At 36.6% G+C, this 13,469-nt stretch overlaps 2 protein-coding genes across 2 annotated transcripts; both read right to left on the bottom strand.

The window, feature by feature from the left end:
* Positions 1–403: 403 nt before the first annotated feature.
* Positions 404–2,576, bottom strand: LOC125362522 (olfactory receptor 5D13-like). Its single transcript, XM_048361350.1, has 2 exons — positions 2,538–2,576; positions 404–1,369 (listed from the first exon to the last, which is right to left on the bottom strand). Exons 1-2 carry the CDS (start codon positions 2,574–2,576, stop codon positions 404–406), a joined length of 1,005 nt encoding a protein of 334 aa, XP_048217307.1.
* An 8,482-nt stretch (positions 2,577–11,058) lies between these two features.
* LOC125362521 (olfactory receptor 5D13-like) lies at positions 11,059–13,469 on the bottom strand. Its single transcript, XM_048361349.1, has 2 exons — positions 13,441–13,469; positions 11,059–12,001 (listed from the first exon to the last, which is right to left on the bottom strand). Exons 1-2 carry the CDS (start codon positions 13,467–13,469, stop codon positions 11,059–11,061), a joined length of 972 nt encoding a protein of 323 aa, XP_048217306.1.

The raw sequence follows: 13,469 nt of genomic DNA, 5'->3' as shown, positions 1-13,469 counted from the left end.
AGCACCACATATATAGAAAATGGCCAGAAGTGGCACTGTGGCTCAAGTGGCAGAGTGCTAGCCTTGAGCAAAAAGAAGCCAGGGACAGTGCTCAGGCCCTGAGTCCAAGCCCAGGACTGGCAAAAAAAAAAAAAAAAAAAAAGTCACACTTCTGTATATTCGATCAATCACAATATCTTAGATGCCATATTATTTTGTCATGAAGGAACCTGGGTGAAAATAGCAGAGACTCTTCCAAATTATTGCTTGAAAGTCCACATAAGCATTTCAAAATACATTAGTGACACACAACCATCAAAGACAATCAGATGTAGGGCATATGTTTCTAAAATGGAAGTGGAGTGATATCAAAAAGGTTTAGGTTGATTTGCTTATAGAGCAACAACAATCTTGGTTAAGATTTTTAGAACCAACTTTTACGACATGTGAAATGGGTATTCATGAGTTTCCTGACAGTCTCCTTCACATCTTTGTTCCTGAGGCTGTAAATCAGAGGATTGAGCATGGGGATGACCACGGTGTAAAAGATAGAGGCTATTTTGACCATCAGCCATGAACTTTTGGTGGTAGGAACACAGTAGAGGAAAAGAATCGTGCCATGGAAAATAGTAATGGCAGTGAGATGGGAAGCACATGTTGAGAAGGCTTTGTAACGACCCCCAGGGGAGGGCATTCTCATTACAGTGACAAAGATAAAAACATAGGAGGTAAAAATTATTAGCAGACTGCTAATTTCATTGAACGTGGCAAAGACTAAAATGATCATCTGACTACTGTAGGGATCTGAGCAGGACACAGCAACAATGGCAGAATGCTCACACACAAAGTTGTTTATGACCTTTGTCCCACAAAAGTACAAGGTCAACAAAAAGTATATAAATATGAAGGAACACACTAGAGCCCACGAGTAGGGTGCAGCCACCAACAAATGGCACAACTTTTGGGACATGGTCACTGTATAGAGGAGAGGGTTGCAAACGGCCACAAATCGGTCATAGGCCATGGCTGCCAACATGAAGGTTTCTGTTACCACACAGATACATGCAAAGAAGAATTGGGTGATGCAGCCTGCAAAGGAGATTCTTCTGTCCTCCACAAGCAGGTTCTCCAGGAGCTTGGGCGTGATGATTGAAGAGTAAAAGAAATCCACAAAGGACAAGTGACTGAGGAAGAAGTACATGGGGGTGTGAAGTTTGGGATTGAGCCTGATGATGGCGATCATGCCCAGGTTTCCCAGCACGCTGACAGTGTAGATGGTGAGGAAAATCAGGAAGAGTGGCACCTGGAGGTCTGGATATTCTGAGAATCCCAGGAGGATGAAGGTCACCCCAGCACTCTGATTTTGTGTGATCCTATGGACAACATAAAACTTGTGAGATCAAAACCACTGTTATTCATAGAGAAGGAAAGAAAGAACTGAGATTGTACTGGACTTGTAGATAGAGTGTTGGTCAATAGATCAGCTCCTTGTGGCTGTGGTATTAGTCAGTCGTTGACACTGACTTTGATCATTTTTACAAAATGAATGCCAGTGTATGGTTTCAATTATTAAAAGCAAAACTAAAAGTTGCAAAACAGAAGATCAGAGTAAGCTACACTATACTGTGCAGCATATACTGTACTCTATCTCAAATAGTAAACTTACCTCTTTCTATGAGATAACTGATGGGATGAGACGATTTTGACAGCACCGTTGCATATTGTTAAATCCCTGTTAATGTTAATCGTGATGTTTATGGTAAGACCCTCTTACAGTTTTTCTGTGGGTTAGCCACAGTTTGAGGACCAAATAGGTTTATTTCTGTCTCAATAGTTTTCAGAAACTTTCAGATGGCCTGACTATAATAAGCAAAGAATTATGATGCCAAGCAGCCTACTGTCTAAGCATAGATAGGCTTGGCCCCACTGATCACTCCATGGGTAACATAAGAAAGCTACAGTGTAATCATATGTGTCTGATGTCAGAGCACAACTCTGGCTGTTGTAGGCTTTGGCCAGGCCATTACTATTAAAGTACAATGCATCATAATTTGACCTCCTTGATAAACTGTAAGTAACCCTGACACTCCTTATCTTCACATTGCAGGGGTATCACTTACCCTGGTGGCCCAATTGAAATCCTATTATGAATAGAAAAATAGCCCTTCATTTGCATTTGTGATTGAAACAAATATGGTACATGAAGGAATGTGTCATGATGGTTGCCAATACTGTTTTTAATGTACATGAAGCCCTCCTTCATTTCACTTAAATACAGACTTCCTGTCCACATTCCATTGCTGGCTATGTAAGAAGCCTATTCATCTTATTTTCACAGCAACTTTGGACAAAATTTTCAATGCTGACCCCTGTTGTTACAATATTAGGGTCACTCAAAAATAATTCCTAAAGTTGCCTTTTCTCTCACGCTTTTTGTCTTTATCAAAAGTATGAGTATGCAAACACAGAAAAATGATGGCAAAAAAGCAGGAAGCCTATGGAAGCCTTGAAAGAGGTAAAACTAGCCACCATTTTGGAAGAAGAAACAAGAGCATTACTAATGAGAAGGCAGTTGAAAAGATCCAGAGAAGGGCCATGGCCGAAACCATGGGAACAGCAATGATGGAGACACGGAAGGCTGTTAATAGCTGAAGATGAGAAACTTCAGGTTGTGATTACTAGAAGACTTATGTAGAGAGAGCTTCTGTGTTTTAAAGGTGTTGGATCTCAGACACCCTCAGAGTAAGAGCTGTGATATTTGTCACTGTTGGATTGGAAATGGCAGCACAGGAGGCTTATCTGACAGCAATGACACTACAATGTTCTTTCCATTGCTGCTGGCTGCTTATTGCAGGGTTCACTGCAACTTAGAGCTGAAGAATTAAAGCAGGCAAGTTCTGGGTCATCAACAAGTAGAGCCCACAGGAGGACACTCTAAGCTAAGTGACTAGAAACAGAAGTTGAAGCCCAGAGAAATATTATCCTCATACTCAATTTCTTGAAGTTTGAGTTACTGGGCTTATCCCCAATGCCTTTGTCACTCAAAGGACTGAGAATACAAGCCCTTGAGGAACTTCTGCTCTTTTACTTATTATTCCCATCTAGGGAGAGTGACAGGATTCTGAATTTCTGATTAGCAGTTGCAAGATTAACTACAACCACAGAAACCTGGCTTCATGAAAACAATCACTAAAACTATTTCCTTCAAACTATATTTACAAAAAAGTATTCACTTCGAGGAGATACCTAAGTTTCCTAGTTTCTTTGCTGACATTATGATATCATTTAGTTAGACCTGCTAAAAACTATAAAATGGTAACTTGTTTTAAGTGCTGTTATTTAAAAATATGGTTCCATATATTTGCTCTTCAAAGAGTCTTTGAAACTGCTAGTGAGTTAATGGTCAACACAATCTGAAGTCATTATATGGGTAATGCAGTGAATATTTTCATTTGTGTTTAACTTACTTTGAAATTTTTAAAAGATTATTCCTTTTTACTTGTAGTTGTTGTTTGTTCATTGAGGGCACTGGCATTTGAACTCAGGACAAAGTTCTTGGTATGTTGGATCTCTACCATTTGAGTCACACCCCAAAACCTTTTTGTTATTTTGACTTTTATTGTCTTATTTTGTGGTTTTTATTCAGGTGGAGTCTTGCTTTTCACTTGAGCTGGCCTGAACCAGGATTCTGCTATTTGTTTCCCATGAAGCAGAAAAGACAGACACACATGCTGTTACAACCAGCTATTTACTGATAAAAATGAAATCTTGCAATATTTTTTGACCAAGCTATTCTCAAACTATGACCTTCATAATACATCAGCCTCATAGTAATGAAGATTGGAAAAATGAAAGTAGTATCAAGTTATATTACTTATTAAAGTGATTATAACATTAGTGCCTCTGAAGTAATAAAACATGCAAAGTAATAATGAACAATAAAGTAATAATGAGTGAAAATCTCCACATTTTGCAATAAGTATAGTATCAGTAGATATGCAACTGAAAAACAGTAGCTACTCTCAAAAGGTTAGAAATGCAACATACTTTAAATCTTATTTAGAACATGTTCTGTTATTTTGGATCAATTTTAAAGCTTTGCTGAAGGTTCAAAGGAACCATTTCAAACAGGAAACCACAACACATCAGTGCGCTCTAAGTCATTACTTTAATACTAAAACAAGAATGCTATGGTATTAAGTTCAACTTCTTAGAATGCACTTATCAGTATGCACTTACAGAATAGAAAACATAGCCTATTACTAAAAAATATGCAGGATTATACTTACTTAAAGCTGAGCAGTTTCTGAAGTTATAACAGTGCAAAGAAGTATGCAGCATTCTTAGCCACAAAGGACATGCCAATCAAAACATTAACCCAATAAGCATCAAAATAACAAATGTTAGGGAGGAAACAGGGAAAAAAGCACCCTTATACACGGTTGTGTAAGGAACTAAAAGTCAGAGCAAACACAAAAGAAATCCTTGTGTTCGTTTCCTAGCTACATAAATTATTCTAAGCTAAGGTTGGCCAATGTATGCTTGTAATTAATAGCATTAGATATCTATAAGAAGATGAGAAGTTCATGGCCAGCCTCGGTTACACAGGAAGAATAAATCTTGAAAAAAAAAACCTAACTAAATACTGAAAACACAAAAATTTAAGTTAGTATTGTAGGTATTATTGTGAAGAATAAATTTCCATAATTTAAAGACTTGGAAAAAATTATAGTAAGTGAAGTGAGCCAGACCCAAAGAAACATGGACTCTATGGTCTCCCTTATTGGGAATAATTAGCACATGTTTAGGCAAGTCACAGCAGAGGATCACAAGAGCCCAATAGCTATGCCCTTATGATCACATAAGATGATGCTAAGTGAAATGAACTCCATTTTATGGAAATGATTGTTATATCACAGTTGTATCTACTTTCAACATCCCATGTGTATCTGTAGCTTCTACTATTGATGATGTTCTTGTATCACCTTCTTGTGATTGTATCTACACTGTCTCTGTAATCTTATCTGAGTATATTGGAAACCGTGTATACTGGTATTAGAACTAGGAAATTGAAAGGGAATACCAAAATTGAGAAACACAGGGTAAAAAAAAGAGAAACAACTACAAAAGCAATACTTGCAACTCTGTTTGGTGTAAGTGAACTGAACACCTCAGGGGGGGAAAGGGTAAGGGGGAGGGGGGAGGGGGGTATGAGGGACAAGTTAACAAACAGTACAAGAAATGTATCCAATGCCAACATATGAAACTGTAACCTATCTGTACATCAGTTTTATAATAAAAACTTAAAAAAAAATAAAACTTTAGCAGTAAAAATAAATAAATAAATAAATAAATTTCCATAATTTTTGATGTAGCACTTGAAACTTTAAGGATTTCCTTATGTTTAATTAATGAACATATGGAATCTTCTCTTTTCTGTCTAAACTGTAACAAATGTCTGAATCTAGATATTGAATGTCCTTGTAGTAACATAGTCTTCTCTAGTGAGGATAAATTTCTCTAAATAGAACCCATATTGTGAGGTCATATACTGACCTCACAATTATAATGCTTTATTCTTCCATCTTCTATAGTTATCATTCCACATTGCCTCTCTGTGTGGAGGCAATCATTAAAGTTTTTAACCACAATTTAAAAAATTTCGTTCTATCAATTACCAACATACTTATTCCTCTCACCTACTCAGATTATAGGAAATTTACAGATGGTAATTTTAATTCCCTATCAGCTATATTTGATACTTTTTTGATAAAACCTGGTGAATATAAAATGAGAAAAATATAATGGAATCAGGAATTTGCACCCAAAGGTCCTCGATGAAACTAATTGTATTCAATGCTGTTGGAAAATACACATTTCTTTGTCCCTGGTACAGATCAGTAAATCATAATGTTTTTTTCTATTGGAATAAAAATAATAGAAAAATAGAGTCAACTCACCAAAATACAGAGTCAACTGAATGAGGCATCTGTTTAAGAAGTCTTTGCTAAGATTAATAAACTCCAAAACTCCTCCTGAATATTGTATAGTTAAAATTAATATTTCTGAACCTGTGGAGTCCACAGTGGACTTGGACGACTATTTCATATGATATATATTTCCAGACAATTGAGAGCAGCGAGTCAAAAGATTATACACAATGAAAGGAAATACTGTTACTACTAAACCTTGTCACAAATATATATCATCATGACCTTGGGGAATCAGAAAACTAGGGAATATCACTAAAAATTGTCCAAGGCAATGGTTTCGAGCAATTAAATATATCACAGTCTCATGAGATTGCTTAGTTCTGCAGAATATTTCCCATAGCCCTGGAGAATTTGGATGATTAACTTTACTCATTAATTAAAATGATGAGTGCATATTTCCTTTATAGGGATATGTAATTATCTAAAAGGGAAAACAAGCTATTTAAACTAGTTTGCAGCTTTGAGTCGAGAGAGAGAGATCACTATTAACTGTATTCATACTGAGTCATTGTTCCCTATTTTATTAGAATTGATAATTATAATTTAAAACAGACATTATGGCTCTCGATTCAGACCCGCTGCATCGGTGACGTTTGTGAGCCCAGACTCGAGCTAGCAATAAAGATTCTTGTGTGATTACATCAGAAAAAAATAAAAATTTAAAAATTAAACAGACATTGCTATTTATCACAATACATAAACTATATATAAAATGTTTTAAAACTATACTAATTAATTTATTTGCATTTAAGAGAACAACCAACATTTTTGTTATCTTCTAACTCAACTCTAGATCAACCTCCAGTGAAATCCAGTTGAATTTGAGCTTCTAGGCATCATTATCACACAGTTCAGGAAGATTTCGATCTTTCCTGATCCATCTTACACACAGTTATTAGGACCTTTGTAAGACTTGCTGAAAATAAGACATTAAGTTGACATTCAGTGCCAAAATAGTCACTGTTGTCATGGGTTTAGAAAACTCAACAGTATCTTCTGAATTTTTAGTAGACCCAAGGAAGAAAGATTAAACAAAAACACACCCCGGGGCTGGGAATGTGGCCTAGTGGTAGAGTGCTCACCTCATAAGCATGAAGCCCTGGGTTTAATTCCTCAGCACCACATATATGGAAAAATCCAGAAGTGGTGCTGTGGCTCAAGTGGTAGAGTGCTAGCCTTGAGCAAAAAAAGAAGTCAGGGACAGTGCTCAGGCCCTAAGTCCAAGCCCCAGAACTGGCAAAACCAAAGATATATATACCAGTCCCAAAAACACACCCAATTGCCCAGCCTGAATTGCTATATTGTAATGTCATTGAGAAAAACTGCATAAACTATAACTGATACATCTATACTATTTTCTGGAGAATGAAAACAAACCTAAAATTATATGGATAAAATATTCAAAGAAAATATAGTTGACTGACAACATAGCTACATTGGCACAAGTGGCAAAGCTAAGGCCATGAACATATACTTGCAAAGTATATAACATACACTTGCTCAATTACATAATAAAGATTTCCGACAAACTCTAAAAAACAAAAAAGCTGGATGCCAGTGGCTCGCACATATTCAGGAGGGTGAGATCTGAGAATTGCAATTTGGAGAAACCCTAGACAGACCAAAACCTCAAAATGCTAATCTTAGATTATCCAGCAAAAAACTGGAGTTGGAGGCATAGCTCAATTGGTAAAGGGCCAGGCATAATCAACAAAACCAAGTCTAGAGTGGCAGTCACATGATATGTATATTTGAAACATCTAGAAGGATTTACATTTTTTTTCATCTTTAGGAAGTCAAACCTGACCAACATAATGACTCAGATGGCTTAATCTCTGCTGCTCAGGTAGCAAAGATTAAAAGAATCACAGTTTGAGGTCAGCCTGAACAAAGAAGGTAGCAGATCCAATTTCAAGAAGTTAGACATAGAGAAAGGCCACAGGTAGGGGGATGGAAATCTGTGACCAAGCCCACAAAAAATGTGGAGAGTGTATCTGAAAAAAATGACTAGAGAACAAATGGTCTGGGTGTGTGCCTCTGGTTGTAAACTTCCTGTCGAGGCCTTGAGGTACCACTTGTGCTGCTTGGTGGGGGAACCATAAATCAACTATATGAAAATGGTTTGAGGAGATGAATATGTTTAGTCAGATTAAGATGTTACTCACATGTACAAACATCATCTTGTATCCCATGAATATGTACTGTGTTTTTAGTTTTAATGTAACATTTTAAAATAAATTTAATTAAAAGGAAGAAAAGTCATGTTTTACATTGTAAAAATTTCTTGGTAAACCCTTGGTTATTCTTTCTATTTTCCATAACAAGTAAGAATGTTGATTGTTTCTAAGAATGTAAGTTATAAAGTACATGTAATTTAATTTAAAACATTTCTTAGAATTAAAATTCCATCTTGGGGAAAAATCAAAATAATTTAATAGATTGGATTAAATCTCAGACCTATGATTGTTACTTCACTATCTGTGGATAAATTCTAGTCTTGATGAGCAGGACAGGTAAATATTTGCATGCAAACTCTGACAAAAATATCTGTTTGCAGAAGTCAAATGAGCTGTTTTGTAGAAAATGGGTTAAATCAGAAAAAAATTACCAGCTATTTCTTATACACAATAAAGTTGTATTTCACTCTCAATGAAAAGCTGAACGTGTGCCTTACTAATGCACAGTTTCCTGAGAGATGAGAAAATATCTTAGCCTTTAATTTTGGACATGGTCATGTGGCTTATTCTGAGTTATAAGATCATAACACATGGCTAAACAAACAAATTTGAGGCATGATATTATAGTGAGTATACTGAATTGTGGCTTTGAAAGACTGGTAGCCAAATATTCCAGGAAGATGGCAAATATTAGGCCTGGTGACTGAAGCTCCATTGATCCACTGGGCCCAGTCATACAGCCCAGGCAATTCTTTGAATCTCAGTACAGAAACTTCAAGCTCATTGATACATGGTTTCATTGATACAGTGTATCATTGAAGATGAAGGTTGCTTATTTATTTTCCTTAAATTACCTATCTGTGTGTTACAGCAATATAAGTGTCATGACCCTTATAGTGTACTGTCAGGGGGAATACAACGTAAAAATAATGGATTTCCTTTCTTATTATTTCTTGCAAATACCAATAAATTAGTGAAACACAATCACATTACCAGGATGGCAATAGGATACAGCCATAAACTTATAGAGTCTTTTGCAGGTGCATAAAGCAAAATGTGACTTGTAATACAAAATAACTTTACTAACTTTAATTAATCATCCAAAGTGATTTAAATTCAACATGGCTATATAACAGCACAACATATTTTGATCAAAATTCAACCTGTCAATTAGTACAAAGAATCTTGATCAGTGAGTGCTTGACCCCTTCCAACATTTTCTCAGCCCTCCCCTCTCTCCTGAACCATCCTTATCCTCAAGATATCTGGTTCCGTAATCACGTGATTACATTGAAAAACATGAATGTACTTGCCTACGAACACTCTCTCCATTTAATAATCTCCCCCTCCAAAATCAATGTATTTACTGGTACCTGGGTCTCTCACCTCTAATCATAGGTACTCAGGAGGCAGAAATCTGAGACTAGTGGTTGGGAGTCAGACCAGGGAGGAAAGGAAATGAGACTTTTATCTCCAGGTGAAAACAACAAAAAGCTGGAGCTGGAGCTGTGGCTGAAGTGATAGAGCACTAATCTTGAGTGAAAAAGCTTAGGGACAGCATCAAGACCCTAAACTCAAGCCCCAGGACTGGTGCCAAAACAAAACAAAACAAACAACAACAAAAAAAAACACAAATAAAAAAAATCTGTTCCTTCATAAAAACATGTTTTGAATTTTTCATACTCTGTGTTGAATGGTCAATTCCTTTTTAAATGGAGATACACCATCTGAACTCATCCCTCAAAATGCCAGAATTCACTCAGTTTTACTGTTTACATATGAATATGACCCAGTGCATATATGCATGGATGTTTAGACTTAAGATGTAATTTTCATTTCTAAGAAAAAATATTTGTACTTTGTGTCTTTGGGCGTGACTTATTTCAGTTAAAAATTTTTTTCCAGGGCTGGGGATATAGCCTAGCAGCAAGAGTGCCAGCCTCGGATACATGAGGCCCTAGGTTCGATTCCCCAGCACCACATATACAGAAAACGGCCAGAAGCGGCGCTGTGGCTCAAGTGGCAGAGTGCTAGCCTTGAGCTGGAAGAAGCCAGGGACAGTGCTCAGGCCCTGAGTCCAAGGCCCAGGACTGGCAAAAAAAAAAAAAAAAAAAAAAAAAAAATTTTCCAGATCTATCAATATTCTTCAAGATGATATTTTATTCTTCCTCACAGATGAACAACATTTATACACACATGCACATATTTATACATATGAATACATAAATAAACACCCCTACAACTTTCCCCTATATTTTCTTCCTCAAAATAAATTAACTATGCAGGATTGCAGTCATTTTAAATAAGATTTATATCACTTACACTATCTTTTATTGACATGTGTACATATTTTACAATGAAGAATGAACTAAAATAGTTTTCAAATGGGGAAAAATTTCAATAGATCAAAATTTAGAAATTTTAAATTATGAGTACAATTTTCAGAGTACAAATCTTCAGAACCTCTTTAAAATCCAACACTTAGGGGGCTGGGGATATGGCCTAGTGGTAAGAGCGCTTGCCTCATATACATGAGGGCCTGGGTTCGATTCCCCAGCACCACATATACAGAAAACGGCCAGAAGTGGCGCTGTGGCTCAAGTGGCAGAGTGCTAGCTTTGAGCAAAAAGAAGCCAGGGACAGTGCTCAAGCCTTGAGTCCAAGGCCCAGGACTGGCCAAAAAAAAAAAAAAAAAAAAAATCCAACACTTAGGATGAATGAATTGACCTTTGTATAAAAATAGCTGAGTCAAAGACTTACTTTAAATGGACTGACTTGTCACTTGCAATTTATACTTACAAATTAGGTACACAATGTTGTTAATATTAAAAGGAAGATACATGAGTATACCAAGTGAAGGAAGGGAATACAAGTTTGTATTGAATTGTAATTAAATCAGAGCATTAGGGTCAGCTTTTATGACAGGATAGTTGGGAGGTGATTAGCCTCCTGGCTGCCAGCTTCACATCTTTGTTCCTGAGACTGTAAATCAGAGGATTCAGCATAGGGACGACCACAGAGTAAAAGATAGAGGCAATCTTCACCAGCAACCATGCACTTTTGGTTGTAGGAACACAATAGAGGAAAAGGATGGGGCCATGGAAAATAGTAATGGCGGTGAGGTGGGAAGCACATGTTGAGAAGGCTTTGTAACGACCCCCAGAGGAGGGCATTCTCATAACAGTGACAAAGATAAAAATATAGGAAGTGACAACAATCCCCAGGCTGCTTACTTCATCGAATATGGCAAATATCACAATAGACAACTGACTTACATAAGGGTCAGAGCAGGCTACAGCAACAATAGCAGAATGCTCACACACAAAGTTGTTTATGACCTTTGTCCCACAGAAATTTAAAGTTAACAAAAAGTATATGAATACAAAAGAACACAGCATAGCCCAAAAGTAAGATGCAGCCACCAACAAAGCGCACAGCTTTTGGGACATGGCCACTGTGTAGAGTAGAGGGTTACAAACGGCCACAAATCGGTCATAGGCCATGGCTGCCAACATGAAGGTTTCTGTTACCACACAGATACATACAAAGAAGAATTGGCTGACGCAGGCTGCAAAGGAGATGCTTCTGTCCTCCACAAGTAGGGTCTCCAGGAGCTTGGGTGTGACAACAGAAGAGTAACAGAAATCCACAAAAGACAAGTGACTGAGGAAGAAGTACATGGGTGTGTGGAGCTTGGGACTGAGCCTGATGATGGCGATCATGCCCAGGTTTCCCAGCACGCTGACAGTGTAGATGGTGAGGAAAACCAGGAAGAGTGGCACCTGGAGGTCCGGATATTCTGAGAATCCCAGGAGGATGAAGGTCACCCCAGCACTCTGATTTTGTGTGATCCTGTGGACAACATAGAACTAGTGAGATCAAAACCACAGTATCATAGAGAAGGAAAGGAAGAACTGAGATTATACTGGACTCATGAATAGAATGTTTGTCAACGTATCAGCTCCTTGTGGCTACATTAGTCAGTCATTGACACTGACTGCTTTTATAAATTGAATGACAATGTCTTGTTTCAATTACTGAAAACAAACTTAAAACATATTTAAGACATGCTCTGCTTTTTTGCATCATGTTTAAGGCTTTGGGAAAGGTAAGTGTTCAAGACAATCATCTCAAACAAAATCATAACACCTTCACATGCTCTAAGTCATTCCTTATTATTGAAATAAGGATACTGATGGTATTAAGGTGAACCTCTTAGAATGCACTTGTTAGTATGTACTTAAAGGATAGAAAACAGAACCCATCACAACTAAATATGTGAGGTTATAATTATTTAAAGTTGAGCAGAATCTGTGGTTATACAAGTGCAAAACATATTCAGTATTCTTGGCCATAAAGGAAATGCCAATAGAAACACCACTCCAGCAATCACTAAAATGACAATATTAACAGCTCTGAGGCAGGGAAAGTAGAATCTTTAAATACTCTGGAGTAGGTAAGCAACCAAAAATCACAGCAACACAAAGGAAATCAGTATGTCAGTTTCCTAGCTACATACCTACTAATGTAAATTATCCCAAGCATAGACAGCTTGGTGTACGCTTCTGATTTTTTAAAGAGGTATTAAAAGTTGGGAAGTTACTGGAAATTCTGGTTACTAAGGAAGATTACCATAAAAATATTTCAGTCATTTTTCAGGTATCATTGGGAAAATAATCTTCCATAATATTTTAATATGATAGTTGCAATTTAGGAATTTTCTTATGTTTAATCAATAAAAATATGAAATCTTCTCTTTTTTGTCTGACTTGTGACAACTGTTTAAATCTAGATATTGAGTGTCCTTATAGTAACACAGTCTTCTCTAGTGAGGGTAGATTTCTCTACATCCCATATCATATGTACAAATTTCCTCTCACACACTAACCTTAGGATTATGAGGCTTTATTCTTCCATCTTCTATGGTAAACATTCTACATTTCCTGTAATTGTGCAAGTAATTATTAAAGATTTTAAGCCCAATTAAAAAAAAAAACTTCAGTCTATCATTGTTCCTTTCATTTACCTAGTCAGGGATTATAGAAAATTTAAAGATGATCATTTTTAATTCAATATCCTCAGTATTTGTCATTTTGTTGAGGATACATGGTGAATAAAAAACTGAAAAACCTATAGTGGATTCAGGATTTAGTTCACCAAATTTCTTGGTAAGCTTACTGTATTCAGAAGCTTTTTTAGCAAATACACATCTCCTTGTTCATGGGGTAAAGATCATAGGTGATAATATTTTTTATTAGAATATAAATAACAGAAAAATAGAGTCAACTCACCGAAATACAGAGGCAGCTGAGTGAGGCAT

This window comes from Perognathus longimembris, chromosome 13 (genome assembly GCF_023159225.1).
Source record: "Perognathus longimembris pacificus isolate PPM17 chromosome 13, ASM2315922v1, whole genome shotgun sequence".
Taxonomy (NCBI): Eukaryota; Metazoa; Chordata; class Mammalia; order Rodentia; family Heteromyidae; genus Perognathus; species Perognathus longimembris.
The sequence above is the reverse complement of the archived record's forward strand: the minus strand, read 5'-3'. Positions and strand labels throughout refer to the sequence as shown.